General features: G+C 33.7%; 3 protein-coding genes across 4 annotated transcripts; all 3 read right to left on the minus strand.

Annotated features, from left to right (window-relative positions):
- Window positions 1-42: 42 nt before the first annotated feature.
- LOC135129470 (uncharacterized) lies at window positions 43-8,787 on the minus strand. 2 transcript variants are annotated; one of them, XM_064056620.1, is made up of 4 exons: window positions 8,644-8,787; window positions 4,098-4,285; window positions 3,940-4,032; window positions 43-3,621 (listed from the first exon to the last, which is right to left on the minus strand). In XM_064056620.1, the coding sequence occupies exons 2-4, from the start codon at window positions 4,269-4,271 to the stop codon at window positions 43-45; spliced, it is 3,846 nt and encodes a 1,281-aa protein (XP_063912690.1). In that variant the 5' UTR covers window positions 4,272-4,285; window positions 8,644-8,787. The 2 variants fall into 2 exon arrangements, 1 of the variants encoding a protein (XP_063912690.1); XR_010280585.1 differs by lacking the exons at window positions 43-3,621; window positions 3,940-4,032; window positions 4,098-4,285 and adding exons at window positions 5,412-5,873; window positions 5,930-5,983 and having other exon boundaries at window positions 8,644-8,774.
- Window positions 8,788-15,633: 6,846 nt separating this feature from the next.
- Window positions 15,634-17,592, minus strand: LOC135129534 (dynactin subunit 4). The gene is made up of 7 exons (XM_064056699.1): window positions 17,415-17,592; window positions 16,978-17,370; window positions 16,761-16,932; window positions 16,527-16,710; window positions 16,289-16,478; window positions 16,034-16,242; window positions 15,634-15,963 (listed from the first exon to the last, which is right to left on the minus strand). Exons 1-7 carry the CDS (start codon window positions 17,541-17,543, stop codon window positions 15,747-15,749), a joined length of 1,494 nt encoding a protein of 497 aa, XP_063912769.1. The 5' UTR covers window positions 17,544-17,592; the 3' UTR covers window positions 15,634-15,746.
- Window positions 17,593-17,843: 251 nt separating this feature from the next.
- On the minus strand, window positions 17,844-19,583 carry LOC135129362 (zinc finger protein 415-like). The gene is made up of 2 exons (XM_064056511.1): window positions 19,199-19,583; window positions 17,844-19,147 (listed from the first exon to the last, which is right to left on the minus strand). The coding sequence occupies exons 1-2, from the start codon at window positions 19,376-19,378 to the stop codon at window positions 17,873-17,875; spliced, it is 1,455 nt and encodes a 484-aa protein (XP_063912581.1). The 5' UTR covers window positions 19,379-19,583; the 3' UTR covers window positions 17,844-17,872.
- Window positions 19,584-26,083: the final 6,500 nt, after the last annotated feature.

Genomic DNA, 26,083 nt, shown 5'->3' on the forward strand with positions numbered 1-26,083 from the left:
AATACCATGTCCACAGGCAAGTTGTAAAGGGGTCACCCCGTTTTAGTCTTGAGCATTTACTTCGATACCTATCTCAACAAATAATTTTAATATGTCTGGATTACGTTTTTGCAATTTCGATACGTAATGTAACATGTTCATGTTATCTATGTCCAGAACGTTCACGGAAGCGCCGCACTCTAACAATATTTTTGTTATTTCATAATCACCAGTTTCACAAGCACGTGCTAAAGGTATCTTATTGTGTTGATCAGGGGCGTTGATATCAAAACCGCTGCAGCTCAAAAAACTTACTATACATTTGTAGTTCTCTAGCGACTTAGATGCGTTTTTCGTTTCCTTCTTGAAACCACTAATTGTTGATTGGAGTAAATTTTTTTCTCGTATCATCCTGTGCACGAGCTGTGGTTTTGCTAAAATGACCGCACAAAATAGATTTGGATAACCCATTTGTGCTGAATAATAGGCCAAAGTGGCTGCGTCATAGTACCCAAAAATGGTTTCTTTTATACCAACAAAGTCCAACAGTTTTAGTTCTAAAAATAATTCGATAGGATACAGACAATTTGCTTCAAGGCAATAATCCAAGTAATCAAAACTGAACAGATCGTCTTTGTTTTTCGCATCAAACTGTTTTTGGGCAAGAGTTTTTGCCATAAATACATAACAGTCTAGTTCTCGATTAGGTGTTACAAGGTCCTCTTTATGTAAGAAATACCTTTGATACGGATGAGAAAGACGATACTTCATTCCGTATGTACATATAAGATGTAAGGACGTTCGACCGCCTGCATCTTTTATGTTCATCTGGTCTATATATTTTTCAAACTGATGTGTATTTTTGTATAAAACAGAGAGATGCAACGGATTATTTTCCGCCAACATTACGTCAAACATCAACCGCAAATTATTATATCTAGGAGAAAAAAAATCTTTCTTTAACAAAACTATTTTTTCTGTGTTATTTTTCAACCAGACGCATGCAAAATATTCTGCGTAAGTCTGATGGTCGAATACTACGTCATCGTTCTCACTTATTTTCTTGATTATTCCGTATTTGTCGCCATTTTCTTTTATATCCTTTATGAACTCTTCGGATTCCTTTGAATTTAGATTCAGTTTCCCAAAGTCTATACTGTTTAAACACGCTTTCAAAGCTACAGTTTCATATTGTTTTAGCAACGCTCTGATGTGTCCAATTTGATGTATCTGCTTTTCAGCGACGATTTTATTAAGAGCAGATGTCATTTTCCCATCGAAAAATAGCTTATACATTTGTGTTAACACAAAGATATCTTTTTCTTCAATTTTCCTATAAGCGTCGTCGTTGTTGAGAAACATCTCTGTGATTATGTGCAACTGTAACGGAATTCCTAGCAACTGTTGACTATTATTAAGATCTGCACTACTATATGTTGCTTTTAAGATTATCGTTATTTCTTCTTTTCGGTATTTTTCTTTTAGTTTGTTGTATATATACTTTTCTTGTTGATCTTTACTTAATTCTTGTATTTCTATTGGTACCACATTTAAAGTTTGCGATATCATTTGGCGTAGGTTTTCTCTTGATGAAATCCAAACATTGATACCATCTGAGGACGCTTCCTTGACAAAATCTAAAACAGAATTAACGTAACTACTGTCCACTTCATCCAGTCCATCAAGATATAAATACATCTTTTTATTTTTACGAAAAATGCTCTTAAATTGTTTTTTCACATCTGTGTCTTTTGTTCCTTCGTTTCTTAAAAAGCAATTCCACATTGCTTTCGAGTCTGGTTTTGTCGCCAAAAACGCATTATAATTAATCAAATCAACATAAACTGCCCAATAGTGCGAAGGACAATTATTGTAAAGAACTTTCATCAGTGTTGATTTACCCATTCCGGGTGCAGCACAAATTGCGTTAAGTGGGTTGTCGAAATATTTTAAGACATTTTTTTCCTCTATACTTCGGGATTTATCTAAAAGATTCGCCGGTAAATCATGTCCTTTTTTGGCAAGTAAAACACAAGATTCGTCATTAAACGTTTGAAATAGATATACGTTCGATTTTTTAGACATTTCGCAAACTCGAGTAAATTCAGCATGCGTACACTTACTTTTTGTTGACAACAAAATGATATTTTCGTTTTCACCCTGTTGTTGGTAAAAGTAGTCGGAAATTTCGACACAACTGAAATTTTTAAGTTTTTGGAATTTATGTTTAAATGCTGGGTCACAATTCATTATTACCACTGTCTGGAATCTTTGTGATTCGTAAAAACTCAAAATGTTGTTTGTGTTTACGAAAATGGTTGAGACATTTCTTGGTATGTTTAATTCAGGCAAATCTTCTCGTTCGTTTCCGATGATGAAATTTGTTTGAGACATTTTCAGTAGTTCGCCGAGTCCGATATATTGCGAAATTTCGCTGTCAATGTTAATAAATTCTTCTAAACAAATTGGCTCTCTTCCCTGCAATGACACCTCAAAACTCTCCAGAACACTACGGCAACACTTCTCGCTTTCACACTTTTGTATCAAATCAGATAAATATTGGAACACTTGCATTCCATCAAATTCACACTTTGTTACATTTCCCTCCAAAATGATTTTTTTCTTGTCTGCACTTTTGTCTATTAGCTTTACTGCACATTTGATTGCTGCTTTATTTAAATCGTCCACTTTTATAACCAGCGGGATTTTATTTAAAAACCATAAAATTTTCATTTGTTCTGCTATCTTTAGTCCAAATTTCTCTTTGGTTTTTTTAAATTCGTCATCCGTAACACTCTCAGTCGGCCATATATTTTCGATTATATTTTCGTCGGTTTTTTTCACAATCGTTAACGAAAAATTCGTTATTGCTTTCCTAAGATTTTCGGTTTTGGCATTTTTTTTATCGCCTGTTAAAGTTTTAAGGTAAGGTGAGACAACTAATTCTGCTAATTTGGCGATGACATCGTCTTTCGCTAAAACAAAGCTTTTTGACCACCATTCGCTCATGAAATGCATGAAAGAGTCGTAAATGTTACACTGCATCAACTCGTATAACATTTTTTGCACGCTAACTTTGGTGTTATGTATGTTATTTTGCTCCGTAAAAAAATAAAACATTTGATTTTTGTCCTCTAGTTTTTGTACAATTTGAAAAATAGTACTTGATTTTCTTTCTTGGACGTTGAGTAGTAGGTCTTCATATTCAATACAATCACGCACTTCAAGAACAATATCTGGCGATATTTGCTTATTTTGCTTAATATACGTAGAAGAATTTGTAGAGACAATGTAAACAACGTCTTCCGTGATATTAAGAGATGATATAGAATTAAAATATTTTTGAACGCCGAAGTCATTCTTTTGATTAAGTAAATTGTTAGTAGTGATGAACTTCCCTCCTTCTTTGTGTTTGAGTTGAATGAGATAAATCCGTCTTTTCGTGTTCTTGAACGTAACTGTGAGTCCAATATCATCAAAAACTCCATATTCTTTGTTGTTAGTAGTCATTTCAAAATCTTCCACATCATCACGCGTAATCAGTGTTAAAGCGTAGAATGCACACATCATTTGTTCATATTCTTTGCCATGATCAACAGCTCCAGGAAGTTTTTTATATGTGCGAAATCGATCTTGTTGACCCTGAAAAATTTTACATTTTGTGGGTTTAGTCAAAACACTTTCCAACAATAAATTAAAAATATATCATTTCTTATACAAATTTCAAATTGTGCTGGCTGCATTAAATAAAATTTCCTCAAGAAATCTTTGGTATTCGTCGAATAAACCTTATTTTTCAGCAAGTGTGCAAAAATGAATATTTACAGTTTCAAATGATGGATTTCACTTCTCGTAGTTTGCAAAATACGGCTCAAAAATACCAGCTTCTATTAGAAAGAGAAAACCCATCAAGAACTGTGAAAATATATATTGAAAGATGTACAGTATGATGTGTTTTACCTTATCTTCTAAACATAGGTTATTGTTACTGGTAACTTGTACTGATGAGCCAGGATTCCCTTTATTCCTGTCTTTGTCAACGTTTATATTTAGCTGTAGAAGAAAATATAAAAGAAAAAAATGTCCACCCGAATTATAATAAAGTCATGTAAAGTTACCTTTTTTGAAGACGAACAACTTATTTCGGGTGATGGCGTGTTCGATGTCGCTAAGCTTTGTTTTTTTAATAATTTTCTTCTTATTTTCCTTTCCTCTATTTGCCTGATTTCTTCTTTCAGTTTTTTCAGTTTTTCATCTTCTTCCTGGCTATCGGAGTCCGAATCAGAGCGCATGATGGGTGCTAGCACTGAAAATTTGATTTAATAGTACAAACTTATTCCGTAAATATTTTTGCTTCAAATGTTATAATAAAAATGTGGGTTATAAAATTTAATTTTGCGATTTTTTCTGACAACTACAAGTTAAAAAAAGGTAACTGCGGATTGTTAAAATATAGGTAAAGAAGTATAATATGCTTATGTTTGAAGTAAGGTGTTCCATTACAAAATTTTGTAATGACGTCATCAATATTTTGGTTAGGAGCAACGTAATACTAATAATAACAGTAGTATATTCTCAAATGTTCGGGGAAATGGAGTGGGCCGTTCCTGATTTCATCAATAAAATAAATTTACTTATTCATGCTTCGTTAACTTTAAAATGGCATTCGGTTTTGCACTTTCAAAATTTAATTGCAACATGTTATACAACTTTATTTTTCCAAAAACCTGGATGCCTCTAATGGAAGCGATAGTGTTACTTTAAGTTAAAATAAATGCTCAAAATACAAAATAGAGTATGACAGGATTAGACTATGTACCTACTTTTTTGCGTTCATTATTACGATGTCAATTTTGTTATTGCAAAAAAATCTTGACCCTGATATTTCTTGTGACATCCTTCCTTAAGTAAGACAGGTATTAAAGGTATCATGTACTTTTCTATGGCTTATTTTTCATTTGCTTCAGCGCCTGCTGCAATTCCTTATTGCTTATTTATGATTTTGGAGATTCTATGCTTTGCTTGGGATATACTGCCGATTTTTAGTTTGTGCAAATCTTGATAAAATGTTTCTGTTTTTTTCAATTATGGAGGTACAATAACCGTGGTAAACGAAGAGAAATAATTCTGAATAGTTTAGTGGTCAAGACATCCGCCCGACAAGCCGGGAAACGTGGGTTCAAACCCCACTCCGGCTAATGTTTCATACGTTTGTTATTTTCATTGAGTCTCCCCATTTTTCTTTTGTTTTTTTTTTTTTCTAACTATTGGTTTTATTTTTCTCCGTTCTATTTTTCTTTATAGTTGCCTGCCTCAGTTTGTGTCCTTTTTCTCGTTTTCTATTCCTTATCTTTTCTGCTGCATTCTTTAGTGCTGATTTGTATTTTTAGATTATTTCATTAAAGGAAACACAAAATTATTAGCTTAATGATTTTATTTAAATAAAATAATTCTATACAATGTGTTCGAGCTGTTAGTAACAAAAATATTTCTAATTATAAAAATAATAAAAATGTATACAACAACAAGAATATTTACAATGGTTTTATTAACATCTCATCATTTTGGTATATTCATTTCCTTGTATTATTTTTTTGCGAAGAGGTCCAGCGTCTTTATTCTGGCGTTTCCTTTTTAGGTAGGTTTTAACTGGTCCTTGTGCTGACAATTGTGTCCGAAGAATTGTGCTGGCGTTGGATCCAAACAATCTTCCGGATCCATTCCTGGTTATGGATAGCAACAGTCCAGGGTTCAGCATCTCCTCTCGGCGTCTTCGTTTTTCCAACACTAGCTGATCCCTGACGGTCTTCCTCAAGACTGGGTCTCCTTGAGTGATACGGTCCCATAGGTCGTTGGATCTGGCAGCAGTTAGGAGCGAAGAAGGGTCCAAACACCTGAAAAAACAAAATATTAGTAAAATATGATAACAAAAATAAAAAACACAACTTACCTTAGGATATTGGCCCAAATCTCCACCGGTAAATTTGGCAGCGCAAATTCCACACTGGCGGCGAAAGGCAAAATTTTATACATCTTGGAAAACCTTATCGTGCAAGCAGAGGATAAACAGAATAGGTAGCGACGAGCTGGAGTACATATACCCGATAAGCGTTCCCCTTCCACTCGACTAATAATGGAGTGGGAAGCGGAGGAGTGGGGATAGGGTGCGGGTGCTGGCGGTTTGAATGCGTTATCTTTTTTAATTGTATTAAATATTAATATTTAGGAGTTCGTTGCTAACTAAATTGTGTGGGCGTAATTTTTCTTAACAAACACATATTTATGAAAAAAATTGGCCTAACTTATTAAGATTATACTTTGAACACATTCGTACCTAAGATCCACTATTAACTTTTTATAATCTTGAAACGTTTTAATTTTAATATATTTAATATAATCACATGGTATATTGTTCAAAATTTTAAAGTAGGCACTACAAATAAAATTTAACAAAAATTATTAGAATGGAAGAAAGTGCTGCATTATTGAGAATTTTCCATAGATGTGAGTTCATTTCTGCTGTATCTCTTCAAATAACCAACACGAATGGAAGATTAGCTCCTAAAAATTTCAGAAATGTTTATTGGATTTTCTGTTGGATCTAATATATCAGAGGGTAACATCATTTCTCCGTTTTAAATAACATTTGTTTAGCAAAATTTGTTTCCAAAAATCTGTTCGGGTATGATTTGAATAGCGGTATATGCATGGTACATGTATGTGATATTTGAAGATTATCGATTTACCATGCTTTCGATAACTGGCCTTAAAAGATTTTCAAGATTTCAGAGTAGTCAGATTCGTATACTTCAGATAAACTTTCATATTTTCTTCAAACTTGTTGAAGTTTTTTCTGAAATCTAACAATCTGAAGTAAATAATAAAGGCTTATTGGCTTATCACAACTATAGAAGTATCTTATTTTTAAATTTTAAATAGGATTTACCAACTAAAATTTTGAGATGACTCAACAAACTTTTGATGAAAACACACAATTTTGTTTAGTGTTTAATGATCAACACGATAGTCTTAAAATACAGCTAAGAAACTCCAATGATCCAGTAATTACGGAAATTATGTGTCTAATAAGGACCCCAACAGACAAACTGGTGGCAGACACACGGAAACGGGGGACCTAAATTGTCGCCTTATACAAGCTACAAAACGCTGAGAAAACATGAAATTACGCATTCATCAAACGGGAAGTGGAAACAGTGTTGATTCAAATTTACTAGTTAAAACAAATCATTTAATTTTTCACCGATCGATTTTACTTTCCAGTATAAGGTACAGCAGGTTATTTGAAAATTTAGACAAAACTAAAAGTGAGTTCAAATGAACTTAAACGTCAGTTAACCCCCATTATCGTCGTAGTAGCTTTCGGTCGTCGGTCGGTACATCTCCTCTAGACCTCTAAAATAAAACGAAGTCCAAACATAAGGCTTTTACTAAAAAGTTTTGCTCCTCAATATAGTGTCGAAGAACCTATTTTAATCTATTTTTTTTATTCAAACCGGAACCGAGTTAAAAGAGATTTCGATATTGCTACAAATTAAAAAAATTGGTCGACAGTTATTTAGACAGATCTGAAGTACAATATAACAAATCCACAGTTTTCAAAGAATTAAAAATTTAATTTTGCGAATTTTATTTTTTATGATAACCAGTATAGGTTAAAATAAAGTTGTGTATGTAATCGTAACAGTAAAGGTAAATAACCATGTTCAAACCAGTGTTTCCATTACAAAATTTTGTGATGACGTCATCAACATTCTTGCAAGAACACGTATATCAATTTGAGAAGGGGCAATTTGATACCAATAATAAGAGTTTTATATTCCCAAATTTCCGTTAAAATAGAGAATTTTTTTTGAGTCAAGCAAGGAAAGCTCGATCAGACCTAGATCCCATTACCGTGATCTAAGACTTGGACCCCGACACAGCCTTTTTTTTCCAACTGTTCATGAACATCGTGATAACTTGAGTATTCACATCCATATTTTGCGTTTGATTTAGATTTCTACCTTGGGGTTCACTACTTTGCATTTGGACGCATTCCGCCATTAAAAAAAACACAACGTAGGGTTCCATTTTGTTGGCGATAACCGTTAGAGCCAAATTTGAATTTTTTGGCCGGTTGTAAAATGTTGTTCACATGTCAAATTTTGGCGGGATGTTTGGGTTATCAACTTATCATATTACACTTTCTGCAGTCACAATAAAATAACATTTTTTTTCTACTTTGATTTTCATAAACAACGAGCAAAGTTGAGCATCTTCAGTAATTTCAATAAAACTGTACAATTTTTTACTTCATTCGAAAAATAGAGAGCTGGCCGATACTTAGTCTAAAATAACAAACTATTACACACAAACGATATGGATAACAGAAAAGAATAAAACGTCTGGGGGTCGAACCTAAACGCTAAACTGAATCCCCCCCTCCCAACCTATATGATAATTGAAAGTTGATAACGATAACTCACGACTGCAAAGTAGCAACAGCTGATGTAATTCAACTACATAAACTATATGAAATTATATGTCTATTAATTATATATTAAACTTGCACTAATTAAGTTGACATAAAGACGAAATTTTTAAGTATAAATTGCTGCATCCACTCATCCCAAATTCACATAAATATTATTATTTTAGACTCACCAAACAAACGTTTAAATGCAGAGCTCGTACGATATGTGAGGAACGTCACCACACAAATGTTAGAAGCTATATTTAGATGAAATAATATTAACCATAAACATTGTGGTAATCGTGTATTTTATCTTCGTTCAAAAGAATAGTGGTGCCATCTTATCGACAAATTTATATTTAAATAACTATTTGAATTGTTACTGTTGGAGGTGTTCTGATGCTTGTTCTGTTAAAAACACCATTGTACAACAAACAAATCTAAAACTATTTAAACAGAAGTTCCCTCGCTCCTGAAGCACACTTAGATAAATTTGGTTCTCAAATTTATTTATTTATTTATTTATTTATTTATTTATTTATTTATTTATTTATTTATTTATTTATTTATTTATTTATTTATTTATTTATTTATTTATTTATTTATTTATTTATTTATTTATTTATTTATTTATTTATTTATTTATTTATTTATTTATTTATTTTGTAATAAAACTTAGAAACTAAAATAAAAATACGTACATATTACTAAACTATAGGTAGATCATGCTATACTATTTGTTTCAGCTAAGATTTTCTTAATATAATTTTATAATATCATTAATTAGTTAGACAACCATTTTTATTTAATCAATAAATTAAATAATTGAGTTATCTATTAATGTTTTAACATTCTGTACAATAGCCTAAAACTCAACTCCCTATTTCATAAATTTTCACGATGACATTGTTAAATTTCTAGAGTGATGAATGCATAAATTTTAATCGTCGTCCTCTAATCATAAAATCAGTGTTACTAAATTGTCAAAAATTACAAAAATTCTTTTTGAGGATTGTTTATTATAAGACACTGTAAAACTAGTTTTTACAATAAGTTTGATATTTTTACGATAACTCGTATACTTACCCTTAAAAATGTGAATACATTATTAAACTAGAATTAAAAGACCATGTGTGTGGCCCTATAAACTTTAACCAAGTTTGTTTCTTTTCTAACTACTGGTTTTATTTGGTTCGCCATTCTTCCAAACTCCTGGGAAAGGTTTTCTCCGTTCTATTTTTGTTTATAGTTGTCTGCCTTAGTTTGGGTCCTTCTTCTCGTTTACTTTTCCTTATCTTTTCTGCTGCGTTCTTTAGTGCTGAGTTGTATTTTTAGATTATTTCATTAAAGGAAACACAAAATTATTTACTTAATGATTTTATTTAAATAAAATAATTCTATACAAATTGCTCGAGCTGTTGGTAACAAAAATGTTTCTAATTATAAAAATAATAAAAATTTATACAACAACAAGAATATTTACAATGGTTTTATTAACATCTCATCATTTTGCAATATTGATTTCCTTGTATTATTTTTTTGCGAAAAGGTCCAGCGTCTTTATTCTGACGTTTCCTCTTTTGCTGGGTTTTAACTGGTCCTTGTACTGAGAACCGTGTGCGAAGACACATTTTGCTGGTGTTGGATCCAAACAATCTTCCGGATCCTTTCCTGGTTATGGATAGTAACAGGGGCCTGTCTAATTTGCAGACCACAGTTTATCTTGCAGACTGGGGGTTAAAAATGCTGCAATCAAGTCAAAACTCGACATTTGCTTATTTCTCAATACGAAGATTGTTGATACAAAATTTCAACCCATTCGAAGAAACCCTTAAAAACCATCCCCAAAACAACCTTGCAGACTGGGGCTTAAAAATACTCCAATCAAGTCAAAATTTGATATTCGGTAGTTTCTCGATACGAGGATTATCGATACAAAATTTCAGCCTATTCGAAGGAACCCTCAAAAATCACCCCCAAAACAACTATATTGCGCCACATTTCACATGTTGCGTTGGGTATTACCACAGTTATGTTGTAAACTGGTTGTTGTTCATCGATTCTACAAATTTACGTATTACTCATGCTTCAGTCCCACCAACCCCACTTTTTTTCTTCATAAGAACTGATTAAATTCACGTTAACATAAAACACATAGAAAAACCACAGCAGAGAGAATAAAAGTGAGAAAATAATTCAGATGTAAAAATTTGCACAACAGTTCACTTAGTTTCCAAGATTTAATAAAATCTCCAACAGACTCCGGTTAAATCAAATCGGTAGACCTACTTTTTGAGGTGATTATCATAAATTAGATCACCGTATTGTAGTGACTGGAAATTAAAATTTCCCGCTAAGAAAAGAAAAAAAGTCAGTTTTTCCTTTTTTTTGAGTTTTGGCACCCTTGGAATCCTCGAAATTAAGCAAAATGTTTAGAATTTCTAGAATTGAGTAAATTTTTTATCAGTCTTCGGATATGCCAGAATTCAACATTTTCCTCAGTTTTCAAGATTTCTAGGTCTTCACACTTTCTAGATATTTCCAGATGTTCTAAAATTACTAGACCCCCAAGAGACTTTAAATCTTTGAAATTTTTGGAATCTCTGGAATCTTTGAGATGTATAAGGTGATAATTGGGGTGCTCAAGACCCCTAATACTTATAGGATTTATAAGAATTAAAGGAAGCATTCTTCAGATTTTTGCGATTTTTAGTTCATGAGGTTCTTACAATTATAGAATCTTTGAAATATTTGGAACATAATTTTAAAAACCTTTTGAGTCTTTAGAGTATTTGGAATCTTTAGAGTTTTCAGAGTCCTGAGAGTTTTAACAATCTTGGGAAAAATTTAGAATTTTTATAATTTCTAGGAACATTCATAGTTCTAAGATCTTTACAATTTTTAAGACTTTGTTGGATGTTTCTTCTATTTAGAACCTAAAACTGTAGTTTATTTACCATCTTTGGTGTCTTTACAATTCGCAAATTCTAGTGTATGAAAACTTTAAGATTCCTAGAATGTGTCGAGTCTTTAGAATTTTTGAAACCTTTTATATATTTCAAACATTTGGAAACTTTGTAATTTTTAGAACAAAATTTCTAAAATTATCAGGCTCGAGTTATACCAGAATTTTGAAATTCAACCTTTTCCAATATTTTCAAGATCTCTTGATCTACCACACTTTCTAAATTTTTTCAAATTTTCTAAAATTTATAGATCTCAAGAGTCTAAATCTTTGGAGCTTTTGGAGTCTCTGGAATCTTTACAGTCGCCAAGATTGATAAGATAATAATTATGGTGTTCAAGGCCTTCAGTGCTTTTAAGATTTATAAAAATTAAAGAAAGCATTTTTCCGATCTTTACGATTTTTGTTTTCTTTAAGGTTTTTGAAATTTTTAAAATCCTTGGCATTTTAAGAGTTCACGCGATTTTTACAAATTCTAGAATCTTTGGCTTTTTCGAATTTCTCTAGAATTTTAGCTTTTGACCCCTTAGAGTCCTTAGACGCTTTAAAATCTTTTGGTCTTTAGACTGTTTAGTCTTTAGACTCTTTTGAGTCTTTCCAATCTATGGAAATTTTGAACACGTTGGGAATTACTAGGAGTTTTATAAAATCTAAAATTTCTGCAATTTCTAGGACACTAGTTTTTTTAAATTTTTAAGATTTCATCGGATCTTTTTTATATTACAACTTTAGTTTATTTAGAATCTTAAGTGTCTTTATATTCGCAATTTCTAGTGTGAAAGCTTTTATACTTTTTGAATCTTTCAAACCACTGGAAACTTTGGAATCTTTACAGCTTTCAGATTTTCATTATTTTTACATACCTCAGTATCTCTTTTCAATTTTTAAATATGTGGAATCTTCGGAATTTTTAAGTTGCCGGCTTCTCTAACTTTTTTAAATTTTTTGAAATTCCTAAAATCCTTTGAAAGGGTGAGAATATTTAACATTTGGAATCTTTCGACAAATTCGGTCAGAATTTTAGAATTTCTGTAATTAACATTGTGCATATTTTACATTTATTCGGCAAAATTGTAAGATGGCGTCGCCGATTTTTATCAGACAAATTTTGGTTAGAGTTAACAACAAGGGCAATATTTTGCCATTTTTTCTTAATATGTGTAGTCTTCTTTTCACAATAAGAATGGTAAAACATGTTTAAAATGGTAAATTTTTGCAGGAAAGAATCGATTTTGCAAATAGGCTCCGCCCCTCGCTCTGACAACGAATGAAAAATTCATCACAATTGAGCTTCGAATGGACATGGGTGGGGCTCTTTTGGTTTTCTTTAGTAATTTATACAATTAGTTTTCTTTGTATAACACGATTACATATTTCACATGCTGATTTATCGTAGCAAAATAAAGATTTTACAATTAAGCTCCGCCTCTCGGCTTACGACGAATAAAAAAAATCATCAGAATTGAGATAGGAAGGGTGGGGGAAGGGGGTTTATATTTTGCCTTTTTTTCTTAATATACGTAGCCATCTTTTCACAACAAGAAACTTAGAATATGGTACAATTTTTGCAAGGAAATATGGATTTTGCAATTATGGAGTGGAGCCCAATTGCAAAATCGATAGTTCCTTATACAAATTTTCCATTTTAAACATGTTGTAAGTTTCATGTTGTGAAAAGAAGTCTATACATATTCAAACAAGAAGGCAAAATGTAAACCCGCCCACCCGACCTATCTCGATTGTAACGATTTTTTTATTCGCCGTGAACCAAGGGGGCGGAGCTTAACTGCAAAATACTTATTGCTTTACGAGAAACTAAAAACATGTTTTTGAGTATCGTGTTGTTCAAAGAGTACAATGTATATTAAGAAAAAAAGACAAAATATAAACCCCGCCCACCCACCCCATCTCAGTTCTAATGATATAAAAAAATCATCACAATTGAGACAGGGTGGCTGGGCGGGGCTACGTTTTGCTAATGGATAGAGACAACAAATAAACAGAAGGACATTCAATAACAACTGGAGAGAGGTGGGATTTTGAAAACCATAAAATATTAGAATTATTACATTAAGAAAAGCTACACAATTTTATTAACTTAAATAATATAAATTATAGAAAAAATAGATTACTTGCTTAAAGCATACTTGTGATAAATAGAAATCTTGAAAATAAATAGATTATGTCTTAGTCAAACCCTACCAAATTTCCCAAAGTAAGAAAAATATATTTTGCCTTTTTGTTTTAATATGTGTAGACTTCTTTTCACAACATGAAATTTAAAATATGTTTAAAATGGAAAATTTGTATAAGGAAATATCGATGTTGCAATTAGGCTCCGCCCCATAATTGCAAAATCCATGTTTCCTTCCAAAAAATTTTAACCATGTTCTAAGTTTCTTGTTGTGAAAGACGGCTGTGCATATTAAGAAAGAAGGGCAAAATATAAACCCCGCCCACCCGGCCTATCTCAATTCTGATGATTTTTTTTATTCGTCGTAAGCCGAGGGGTGGAGCTTAATTGTAAAATTTATAGATCTCAAGAGTCTAAATCTTTGGAATTTTTGGAGTCTCTGGAATCTTTACAGTCGCCAAGATTGATAAGATAATAATTAGGGTGTTCAAGGCCTTCAGAAAGAAAGCATTTTTGCGATCTTTACGATTTTTAGGTCTTTAAGATTTTTGTTTTTTTTTAAAGTCTTTGAAATTTTTAAAATCTTTGGCATTTTAAGAGTTCGCGCGATTTTTACAAATTCTAGAACCTTTGGCTTTTTCGAACTTCTCTAGAATTTTAGCTTTTGACCCCTTATAATTAGAGTCATTAGATTCTTTGGACTCTTTCCAATCTATGGAAATTTTGAACACGTTGGAATTACTAGGAGTTTTATAAAATCTAAAATTTCTGCAATTTCTAGGACCCTAGTTCTTTAAAGTTTTTAAGATTCCATTGGATCTTTTCTAGAATCTTTTTTATATTACAACTTTAGTTTATTTAGAATCTTAAGTGTCTTTATATTCGCAATTTCTAGTGTGAAAGCTTTTATACTTTTTGAATCTTTCAAACCACTGGAAACTTTGGAATCTTTACAGCTTTCAGATTTTCATTATTTTTACATACCTCAGTATCTCTTTTCAGTTTTTAAATATGTGGAATCTTCGGAATTTTTAAGTTGCCGGAATCTTTCGACAAATTCGGTCAGAATTTTAGAATTTCTGTAATTAACATTATGCAAAATTGTAAGATGGCGTCACCGATTTTTATCAGACAAATTTTGGTTAGAGTTAACAACAAGGGCAACATTTTGCCATTTTTTCTTAGTATGTGTAGTCTTCTTTTCACAAAAAAAGGTAAAACACGTTTAAAATAGTAAATTTTTGTAGGAAAGTATCGATTTTGCAATTAGGCTCCGCCCCTCGGTCTGACAACGAATGAAAAATTCATCACAATTGAGCTTCGAACGGATATGGGTGGGGCTTCTCTTTTGGTTTTCTTTTTTAATTTATACATTTAGTTTTCTTTGTATAACACGATTACTTGAAGAACATATTTCACATGGTAATTTCTGGTAGGAAAATATGGATTTTACGCTCCGCCTCTCGGCTTACGACGAATAAAAAATCATCAGAATTGAGATAGGGAGGGTGGGCGGGGTTTATATTTTTCCTTTTTTTCTTAATATACATCTTTTCACAACAAGAAACTTAGAATATGGTTAAAATGGTACATTTTTCCAAGGAAATATGAATTTTGAAATTATGGGATGGAGTCCAACTGCAAAATCGATAGTTCTTTATACAAATTTTCCATTTTAAACATATAAGTTTCATCTTGTGAAAAGAAGTCTACACATATTCAAACAAGAAGGCAAAATGTAAACCCGCCCACCCGCCCTATCTCGATTGTAACGATTTTTTTATTCGCCGTGAACCAAGGGGGCGGAGCTTAACTGCAAAACACTTATTGCTTTACAAGAAACTAAAAATATGTTTTTGAGTATCGTGTTGTTCAAAGAGTACAATGTATATTAAGAAAAAAGGGCAAAACATAAACCCCGCCCACCCACCCCGTCTCAATTCTGATGATAAAAAAAATCACCACAATTGAGACAGGGTGGGTGGGCGGGGCTACGCTTTTTGTTGTTGGATACAGACAACAGATAAATAGAAGGACATTCAATAACAACTGGAGAGAGATGGGAATTTGAAAACCATAAAATGTTAGAATTATTATATTAAGAAAAGCTACACAATTTTATTAACTTAAATAATATAAATTATAGAAAAATAGATTACTTGCTTAAAGCATACTTGTAATAAATAGGTTATGTCTTAGTCAAACCCTACCAAATTTCCCAAAGTAAGAAAAACCCTAATATTATGGTCATGTTTGTCAGGCTCTCTATTCTCCACAGTTGTAGCAATAGTATTTGTGTAAATATGCTGCATAGTGAATCCAGCCACAATTTCACTGTTAAGAGCCAAACCTTGCTTTGGTGTCACCAACAACTTGACAAACGCCTTATTCGATTTTCTCCACACTACCAACCTATTAAAAATATGGAGAAATTTATTATTTTTTTTAATTTGATATAATTAAGTACACAATAAATACATACTTAGGATCATCCTGTATATTATGGGTGTCTCCTGAATCGTCATACTCCGCTGCGTCATCTCGCGGCGGCAAAATCACCTTACTCGATGGTATCGCGACGTCGGCATTTACTTCTTGAGAAACGGGTCTGGGTTTGATGGTTATGGATGGTTGTCGCGACGAGAGACTCAATAAGCTGCTGGGTTGGCTAGACAATGATGGTGGTTGTTTCTGGAAATTTCCATAAAGCACTGACACTAAAAAACCCGAAACTTACTTCTTGTGGCAAACTTGGCTGATCGCCTGTTTCCTCTTTAACTTCGCTCTCATCGCCTGAGAGGACTAAAGACAGAATAGTGATCGTAGTTTGGTGCTGAGTTGGATTTGTGAACTTTATGATAAGTTCAGACGGTCGGCCCGCTCGGAGAGGTTCAACCGTGACAATGCGAATTTCAGGGACGTGATAACTGAATTACGACGATTACAATTACATTGGTGCGATAAATTAAACTTACTAAGCGAATAGTTGGATTTTGAATTTCACAGAATTCGGGTTATACTCAGGCTTGCTCACATTGTGCTCGCACGAGCGACAACGCAAGGAACGTTTAATGGAGAGCTGCTTATGAACTGGGAATAATTTCTCCACTGTAGTGGGCTGCAGATCAATCTGAAGCAACCTCTGTTCGATTGTTGTAACTAACAACGCAAAAAGTGAGATAAATAATTTTAAATGCGAAATTTCGTACCCTCTGTTAAATTCACAGGCTTTGTCAACAATTCTTCCGGCAAATCCTCCACGTCTTCTTTAGCAATCGCCGGCTCTGGCTCCTTTGGCTTAGCCTTTAAAAGCGAATGCTGAATGTCCACTGGAAGCCCGATTCTTTTCCGCAACGCAGCCGCCGTCACTCCAGTCCGATCCTATTACACAAATTTACAAACAGCCCCAATGTTTCACAAACTTACAGTATAACTCAAATATTTTCCTCGCTGCTTTTTCTTATCCTTTTCTTTCTGCTGCTTCTCCGCCAAAACCATGGCCTTGTACATTTCAATGATCTCCTGCAGCCTATTCGCGTTCACATTTTCGCGGTCAGGCCAGCCGCCAGTCGCCGCCGACTGGTCTGGAATACCCACATCGCGAGAACTCCAGCGACAGTACAAACACGACAAATAGTACATTTTCTTGGGGGTGGATTTAGGGTCTTCGGGATTCGAGGGGCCCTTGGACCCGATGCGCGTTGACAGTTCTTGTTGACAACTAGGACAGATGTAGCAGTTGCCACACCTATTTTTTTTCAAACGAGCTTCGGACGAGGGTAAATTTTCGCAACATTTCCCGCAGAAGTGGGAGTCCACCTATGCATTTTCAGTTAGACTTGGAAAAATTAGAAAATTCTTACCTCATGACAAACACAGAAGCCGCAGCGGAGCTGGCAACAATAGCGACAAAAGTAAAGCGAAGAGATTGATTTTAAAAGACCGCAAGTGCACGCGTATTTTACCACCTCGGGGCCTACAACGTGAGCCATTTTGCTTGACAGGGTAGATACCGCAGCCCCCTTTTGAATGACAAATGACAACCAGAATAGCCAATCTTGAAACGTGAAAGACACGTTGACAAATTAATTCAATACACGAAACACGACAGGAATCTGGTTGAAATATTCACAAGAAAAGTACTTAATGATTGTACAGATTGCGTTAATGAAGTAATAACAGTGGCACGAAAATCATCGTTTAAATCAATAAATAAATTTTCACTTTATTCGGTTGGCCATTGTATGTCAACATAACCTCCAAGCCAAAATTTAGAAAATCAAACCCTAAACGACGTATTAAAATGAAACTTTATTTACGATCACACAAAATAATCAATTGGTAACTCCACAATGTCATCGTCCTTATGTGCCCTCTTCATGTGTATTTTTAAAAACTTCATATCTATAAACGTCTTTGAGCAAAAATTGCACTGATGGGGCCCTGAGTGAGTCAAATGGTGCTCTTTCAAATTCCCGTGTTTGATATAACCCTTCCCGCAATACTCGCAATGGAATGGCCTGACCCCTGTATGGAGCATTTCGTGTGAAACTTGTTCCCCCCTTGACGAAAACCTCTTAGGACAATACCCACAATTATAAGGTTTATCTTTCGTGTGCGTCCGCAAATGCCGCTTTAACGTGTTGGGCATGCGATATTTCAAGCCACAATAATTACAAACAAATTTCTTGTCGTAGTGCAGTCGTAGATGATATTTTAACGAGACAGCATAATTGAAGCTTTTGCCACAGTGGTAGCACAAGTGCCGCCTTTCATTTTTGTGTACGTCAAGGTGGACTTTGAGGTGTGAAATTGAGTCGTACTTTTTGTCACAGAAGTTGCAATGGAACCGTTTTCCTTTGTGTTTTACCATATGGTGGTACAACTGTGAACGGGTTTGCGCCATGTGTCCACACTGTTCACACATGAAGAAGTTCTGAGTCGTGTGTTTAGAGTCAACGTGGGTTTCTAAGTCACTGAGAGTTGCGAAAGGTTTGGTACACACTGGACACTCGTACAGGGTTTTAATAACGGCATCTGTGCGTGCGTCTTGAATGACCACTTTGCACTCATTGGGGTATTTGTTCACTTTTAAGCAAGCCGGATCAATTTTGTCACACTGGGTGTTGTTAGGTTTAAAATTTTCTACTATTGGCGTTTCGTCGCTCTTGGTGTCGTTCCTATTAATTAAAATGACTTCCACTGAGTCATCACAGTTTTCATCATTATGAACTCGAGAGGCGTGTTTGTGAATGAATTTAGCTGACACTTCTGACCCCAAATTCTTCAGGAAACCGTCATACGAGATTTTGTCTCTTTTTTCATCTTCCACAATAAGAACATCATTCAAGTCAAATTTGTTATCACCGTAGATTAATTCCACAGCAACAACTGGACGCTCTTCAGTGGGTGGCTTCTCACTAACACTCTCCTTTCTGTTGCAACAAATTTCGGACTTTTCCACCGGCACTTCTTCAGTCACTTTTCCTAGAAGATTTTGTGAACTGTAAAACTGCTCCTGGAATTCATACGCTATTTTCAGAAAACTCAGACACATCTGGCAGAGTTTGGAGGGGAATTTTGAGCTTAAAATAACCTAAAATGGTAACGATAAGCACTTTTGTGTATGTTTACAACTCGGACTTACCTTTTGAAACGTTACCCGTTCGAGCATATCGAAAATGGGCCATTGTTCCTTGAAGTTTAAAACTTTTTCGTTGATGGGGGTACACAAATTGACTAGGTTTTTGGACGCCGTGAGGCAAACGCGGCATAGAGTGTCTACATGCTTCGATTTTATCGTACTTTCCATTTCTTTAGGCTTCATTGTTTGTAAACATAACCTCAAATACTGCAGCGAAAAGTGGCGAGGGTATTTTAAAAACGCTTTATTCTAAACCAAAGCGAAAAAAGGGTCATTGAATATTCGTTTTGCTTATTTTAGTAATAAATATAAACATTAAACATAAAAAACAAAAATTTTACAGTTTTCTGTAGGCATGTGTCAAATTGCGCATTTTGTGTTGCATAACTTTAGATATAAAATTATTATTACTATTATTATTATTTTGATCAGGTTTTTTTAAGTTTGTGTTTCACTAAGGTGAATTTGTTGATTTTCTGGTTTTCATCTTCTCTTATTTTTTTATATCTATTTATTTTCTTTCCTTTCCTGCTTGAATCTTTTTTATCATTCTTGCCTTTGTGCACTTCTTGTGTTATTTTCTGTCTTTTTTATTCATTTATTTCTTGTGGTTCTCTTTTACTCATTATTTGTATGTTATTTTAATTTTCCTGTTTGACTTTCTTATTTTTATATTTTTGTTTTTGTTTTTATTGTATTGTAAATACAGTATGAAAAAAGGTTTCCATTTGCCTATCGTATGTCTGTCCGTCTCTTGTCTGTACCAGTGGCGGCTCGTGACTTTTTCTGTTGGGGGGGCAAAATTAATACACAGTATTATGCTAAATTTAAAATTTATGCTAGGTAAAAATTAGTGTTTCTTCATTTAGAAAAATGTCAAGTTAGAGGTCCGTTAGCCAGAAATTATCGATTGAAAATTGATAATTGAAAATCGATAATTTCTGTTTACCATCTGGAACCACGAGGAGGTGGACCTAATTCCATACTTCCCCAACAGTGATGGGGCTAACTCAAAGTTCCTTTTAAATTTGTTGACATAAGAAATATAAATAAAATTTTGTTAATCGCGTGTCCAGTAGATGCAATAGTTATCCCCCACTTTAAATTCTTTTCAATTTTTTTAATTAATATTTCTATATATAAAATCCATACGTCTTTCTTTGTTACGAACAAAATGTTCTATAACTAGTTCATTGAAATTCGTGCTTTCTTGCACTAGTTTTTTTTCTATTGAACACATTGCCAAGGCACACAATCTTTCTTGACACATTGTATTTCGTAAAAATGTCTTTATACGTTTTAACGTCGAAAAACATCGTTCGCATTCACTTGTCACCATCGGTAATGTGCAAATAATTTTCAATAATTTTTATGTTTCTGAAAATACGTCTAATAAATTGTTTTCATACATAAACTTCAAGAATGTTAAGGCACCATTTGCTGTTGAAAAATCGGGATGATTATAAATAACGTTTAACTCATTTTTTAACACATTAAGATTTAAATCATATTTTGTAGTACATAATTCAGCTTCTTTTGATGGAAAATTTAGTTGAAAATATGAAAATAAGCTAGTCTGAAACAAATTTGCTGCTGTAATATAATCTGCTTCTAAAAATCGATCATTTATACTAAATTTAATATTATCACAAATTTCTTTAGCAATTGCAATTTTATTATCATTAAAATGAGACCGCTTTTTTGAAGATTCACCCTCTTCGTTTTCTTCTCGGTAATAATCGTAGTCGATAGAATCTGTTACATGTTGTATGGCAAGTTTAAAAGAAGTAATGTTTTTTTGAAGTTTAATTAGGTCCATTTCGGGAATTTGAAGTTGGTTGAAAAGTATCTCGGTACTAGGCATGATTCTGTGAAAGAACTATTACCAAAAATTAAAATCGTAATCTTCTAATGTTTTCCGTAAACTACTTGCCTTGGCAATTGTTAATTTGTCACTATTTTTATCTTCCATTATAATTTGAAAGCAGTTAATCAAATCATTTTTAAAACTATGTACAGTATTGACTATTCGTGACTTAAAGTTCCATCTAGTCGGACAATTTCTTGGTAATCTTTTAGAAACGATATCATCAAGTATTTTTATACGTTTAGGAGATCTTGAAAAAAACGAGGAAAATGATTCTAAATTTGAAAAAAAAAGTCTTACTTGGCCGTGTGCTGATGCCGCCTTTTCTATAATTAAATTCAACTGGTGAGCATAGCAGTGAATAAACTGAGCTTTAGAGTAATGTTCCTTGATTTTTGCTTGTACCCCATTTTGTCTTCCACTCATAACCGAAGCACCATCATAAGACTGAGATATAAGTTTTTTTGAATTTTGATTGATTTCAAGTTTTTCGAGCTCATTTAAAATAATACTAGAAATACAATCAGCTGTGTGATCTGTTGGATTAATGAATCCTAAAAATCTTTCAAATATTTTACCTTTCAATTCATATCTAACGACAAAAACCAGCTGCGACTGTGAAGCTACATCTGTAGTTTCATCAGCTAAAATAGATATATAGTCCGCTTCCAAAATTTCGTCTTTGATTAAATTAATACAAACAGCATAAATTGAATCAAGTAGTTCGTTTTGTATGGTTTTTGAAAGACCCATAAAAACGCGATTGTTCGTTTTTTCTACATGAGAGTTTAATGTAGTGTCAAGCTCTGCCATTAAATTAATTAAACCTCTGAAAATTCCCGGATTTGTAGAATCATGCGTTTCATCATGCCCCCTTAAAGCCAACTCAAAGATTCCACAAAAATTTTATACCGTCAATCAGTTTACTTGAAATGTATCTATTCTGTTTTACCTGATCATTATGTTTCTCGACGTTCTCTCTATAAGCACTATTTAACTGATTTCTTATGTCTACTTTACCTAAGACTGCGAACGATACGTTGAGATTTAAGTGTTTTTTACTCGAGCGATGCTTTTTTACGTTTTCCCCAAAATGTTTTAAATCCGTGATTCCGGTTTCAGTCCAAGCTTTATCAACTTCTCCGTTATTCATAAGGGTACATACAAAACAGAAAAGGGCGTTTTTCGCGTTGCAACCACATAACCACCACTCACTTTGATACATAGTCTTATTAGATTTTCGATGCACGAGTTTGTCTTTAACTTTAGACGACATAGCAATGTCCAAATCGGGTCTTGGCGGTCCAACGTTTTTTATTAATAGTTTTTCATCATGACTTAATTTATTTTCAGATTGTAGCCGCAAAATTCTCGCAATTGAATTCATATTGATATTATTGACAACTCTGCAACACAGTTTTTTAAGTTTCTTAAAATCACTGCAAACGCACAGAAAACTAACAAAGTTAGCAAATTTCACTCGACCGTTTTGTTTCAAAATCGATGACTAATAAATCGATAAAAGTGTATGCAATCGTATATGCATTTAAGTACTTAAGTTGCAGTACATAATTAAGACGAAGCGATTACTATGCCCTGCCAAGATGTTGCAATATCGTGCATTTGTGCATATAATCGCGAAGAGTGCCAAGTACGGGTCAATGAAAATATTCACAATTTGGCAACATGCAGGACGGGCAAAGGTGTATGATACCCTGCCGAGATGATGTCAGATTGTGTTCTGAACATAGGCAACTTGTAGGTTTCGTAATTAAATGCATTTTGATAATTAATAGCGCGAAATTCTCAGATTTAAAAATGTGCTTTCATTTTGGTGGGGCATTGCCCGTTTGCCCTTCCTGCACCAGCCGCCACTGGTCTGTACTCTATTGTTGATTGTTATACAGTTTTACGTGTTTTAGCAACAGTACGTGGTAAAACTCTAACCAGAATTTGTCTTGTTATGACAAAATTTTGTACAATAAATGTTACCGAAATTTCATAATAAAACATAAGGTACCTACGTCTGCCCTTGTGGTTTATGAATCCGCCTTTAATTTGACCTTAGACATGTTTTAAATTTCTTGTTGTTGAAATAAGTGTACACTAATAAATAAAAAAGACAAAATGTAGCCCGCCCACCCGCCCTATCTAGATTGCGATGATTTTTTTTATTCGTCGTGAGCCAAGAAGGCGGAGCTTAACTGCAAAATCTTCATTTCTCTACGAGAAATTAAAAACATGTTTTAAATTTCTTGTTCTGAGAAGACGACTACGTATATTAAGAAAAATGGCAAAATATAAGCCCCGCCCACCCGCCCTATCTCAATTCTGATGATTTTTTTTATTCGTCGTAACCCGAGAAGTGGTTCCTAATTGCAATATCCGTGTGACCTTACAAAAATTTACTATTTTAAACGTGTTTTAAGTTTCTAAGAATAAAAAAATCATCACAATTGAAATCGGATGGGTGGGCGGGGTTTATATTTTGTCCTTTTTCCTTAATATACGTAGTATTTTTTGAACAAGACGATACTCAATGACATGTTTTTAATTTCCTGTAAAGAAACAAGTATTTTGCAGTTAAGCTCCGCCCCTTTGGTTCACGGCAAATAAAAAAATCATCACAATTGAGATAGGGCGGGTGGGCGGGCTTACATTTTGCCTTTTTGTTTTAATATGTGTAGACTTCTTTTCACAACATGAAACTTAAAACATGCTTAAAATGGAACATTTGTATAAGGAAATATCGATTTGGCAATTAGGCTCCGCCCCATAATTGCAAAATCCATATTTCCCTGCAAAAATCATTTTAACAATGTTTTAAGTTTCTTGTTGTGAAAAGATGGCGATGTATATTCAGAAAACAACGCCAAAATATAAGCCCCGCTCACCCGCCGTATCTCAATTCTGATGATTTTTTTGTTCATCGTAAGCCGAGGGGCGGATCCTAATTGCAAAATCCGTATTGCCTTACAAAAATTTACTATTTTAAACATGTTTTAAGTTTCTAAGAATAAAAAAATCATCACAATTGAGATGGGGTGGGTGGGCGGGGTTAATATTTTGCCCTTTTTTCTTAATATACATAGTATTTTTTGAACAAGACGATACTCAAGGACATGTTTTTAATTTCTTGTAAAGAAATAAGTATTTTGCAGTTAAGCTCCGCCCCCTTGGTTCATGGCCAATAAAAAAATCATCACAATTGAGATAGGGCGGGTGGGCGGGCTTACATTTTGCCTTTTTGTTTTAATATGTGTAGACTTCTTTTCACAACATGAAACTTAAAACATGCTTAAAATGGAACATTTGTATAAGGAAATATCGATTTGGCAATTAGGCTCCGCCCCATAATTGCAAAATCCATATTTCCTTGCAAAACCCATTTTAACAATGTTTTAAGTTTCTTGTTATGAAAACATGGCTATGTACATTAAGAAATAAAAGGTAAAATATAAGCCCAGCCCACCCGCCCTATCTCAATTCTGATGATTTTTTTTATTCGTCGAAAGTCGAGGGGCGGCTCCTAATTGCAAAATCCGTATTGCCTTACAAAAATTTACTATTTTAAACGTGTGTTAAGTTTCTAAGAATAAAAAAAATCATCACAATCGAGATAGGGTGGGTGGGCGGGGTTTATATTTTGCCTTTTTTTCTTAATATACATAATATTTATTGAACAAGACGATACTCAAAAACATGTTTTTAATTTCTCGTAAGGAAATAAGTATTTTGCAGTTAAGCTCCGCCCCCTGGGTTCACGGCGAATAAAAAGATCATCACAATTGAGACAGGGTGGGTGGGTGGGGCTTATATTTTGCCTTTTTGTTTTAATCTGTGTAGACGTCTTTTCACAATATGAAACTTGTACCATTTTAACCATGTTGTAAGTTTTTTGTTGTGAAATGATGGCTACGTATATTAAGAAAAAAGACAACATATTAGCTCCTCCCACCCCCCCCCTCTATCTCAATTCTGATGATTTTTTTTATTGGTCGTGAGCCAAGGGGGCGGAGCTTAATTGCAGAATCCTCATTTCTGTACAAGAATTAAAAAACATGTTTTTGAGTAGGTATCGTGCTGTTCAAAGAATACTTTGTATGTTAAGACAAAAAATTAAACCCCACCCATATCCATGACGAGCTCAATTGTGATGAATTTTTCATTCGTTGTCAGACCGAGGGGTGGAGCTTAATTGCAAAATCGATACTTTGCTATAGTAGCCTGCATAGATATTGTAGCCGTCCATAGAGTCGAAATTTGCGAATAAAAATAAAATAAAACCGGTTCAAACGGAGCCGACGATGGCTTGCAAAGTCTGACATCACTCTGGCACACGTTGCACAGAGACGTATTAAATATTACATCTCATTTTTTCTGTTATGATATAATCTGTTTAATTTCTGAGCTGAATCTCGTCAATAAAATCGAAGCTCTGTTCACAGTACACAAGTTGTGGTATGGTATATTCATCATCGCGGAGGTAGGTGGAGCGAGAAACCTGGTCATCTTAGCAGGAAACACGGCTATAAACTAGTCCACGTGGACTGTTTGTTTCCTGTCATATTTTAGTTTGCTTGAACCAATTGTGTTGCACCAAACGGTTATTACACTTGTTGAAATAAATTTTCAAACTTCCATCTTTCTCTAGATCATCGGTTTCGTAGCTGTGTGACAAATCGTTTGTTGTAGATAGAAAATAGTAAGATTACAGTGACCTTAAGATTTTGTGCAAACAGTCTTAAATACACCCCTGTGTAATGTGACGCGTGCCGTAGTGACAGAACTTGCAAGCCGTCGTCAGCTCCGTTTGAGCCGGTTTTATTTTATTTTTATTCGCAAATTTCGACTCTATGGACGGCTACAATATCTATGCAGGCTACTATACAAAAAAATTACCATTTTAAGCATGTTTTACTTTTCTTGTTGTCAAAAGAAGACTACACATATCAAGAAAAAAGGGAAAATGTAAGCCCTTGTAGTTATAATACCTAATCTGTCGAGAACTATCTTTAACA

This window comes from Zophobas morio, unplaced genomic scaffold, assembly GCF_036711695.1.
Source record: "Zophobas morio isolate AGI-343-1 ecotype UQ-CSIRO unplaced genomic scaffold, CSIRO_AGI_Zmor_V1 ptg000016l, whole genome shotgun sequence".
Lineage (NCBI taxonomy): Eukaryota > Metazoa > Arthropoda > Insecta > Coleoptera > Tenebrionidae > Zophobas > Zophobas morio.

Excerpts from the sequence above, each read along its gene's own strand:
- LOC135129470 (XM_064056620.1), bottom strand. The coding sequence starts at position 4,271 with ATGCGCTCTGATTCGGACTCCGATAGCCAGGAAGAAGATGAAAAACTG. Across the intron at positions 4,033-4,097 it reads GTTGTTCGTCTTCAAAAAAG|CTAAATATAAACGTTGACAA; the intron begins GTAACTTTACAT and ends TTTCTTCTACAG. Across the intron at positions 3,622-3,939 it reads ACCTATGTTTAGAAGATAAG|GGTCAACAAGATCGATTTCG; the intron begins GTAAAACACATC and ends AAAATTTTTCAG.
- LOC135129534 (XM_064056699.1), bottom strand. The coding sequence starts at position 17,543 with ATGGCTCACGTTGTAGGCCCCGAGGTGGTAAAATACGCGTGCACTTGC. Across the intron at positions 16,933-16,977 it reads GAAAATATTTGAGTTATACT|GATCGGACTGGAGTGACGGC; the intron begins GTAAGTTTGTGA and ends TTTGTGTAATAG. Across the intron at positions 15,964-16,033 it reads AATATACAGGATGATCCTAA|GTTGGTAGTGTGGAGAAAAT; the intron begins GTATGTATTTAT and ends TATTTTTAATAG.
- LOC135129362 (XM_064056511.1), bottom strand. The coding sequence starts at position 19,378 with ATGAAGCCTAAAGAAATGGAAAGTACGATAAAATCGAAGCATGTAGAC. Across the intron at positions 19,148-19,198 it reads AACGGGTAACGTTTCAAAAG|GTTATTTTAAGCTCAAAATT; the intron begins GTAAGTCCGAGT and ends TTACCATTTTAG.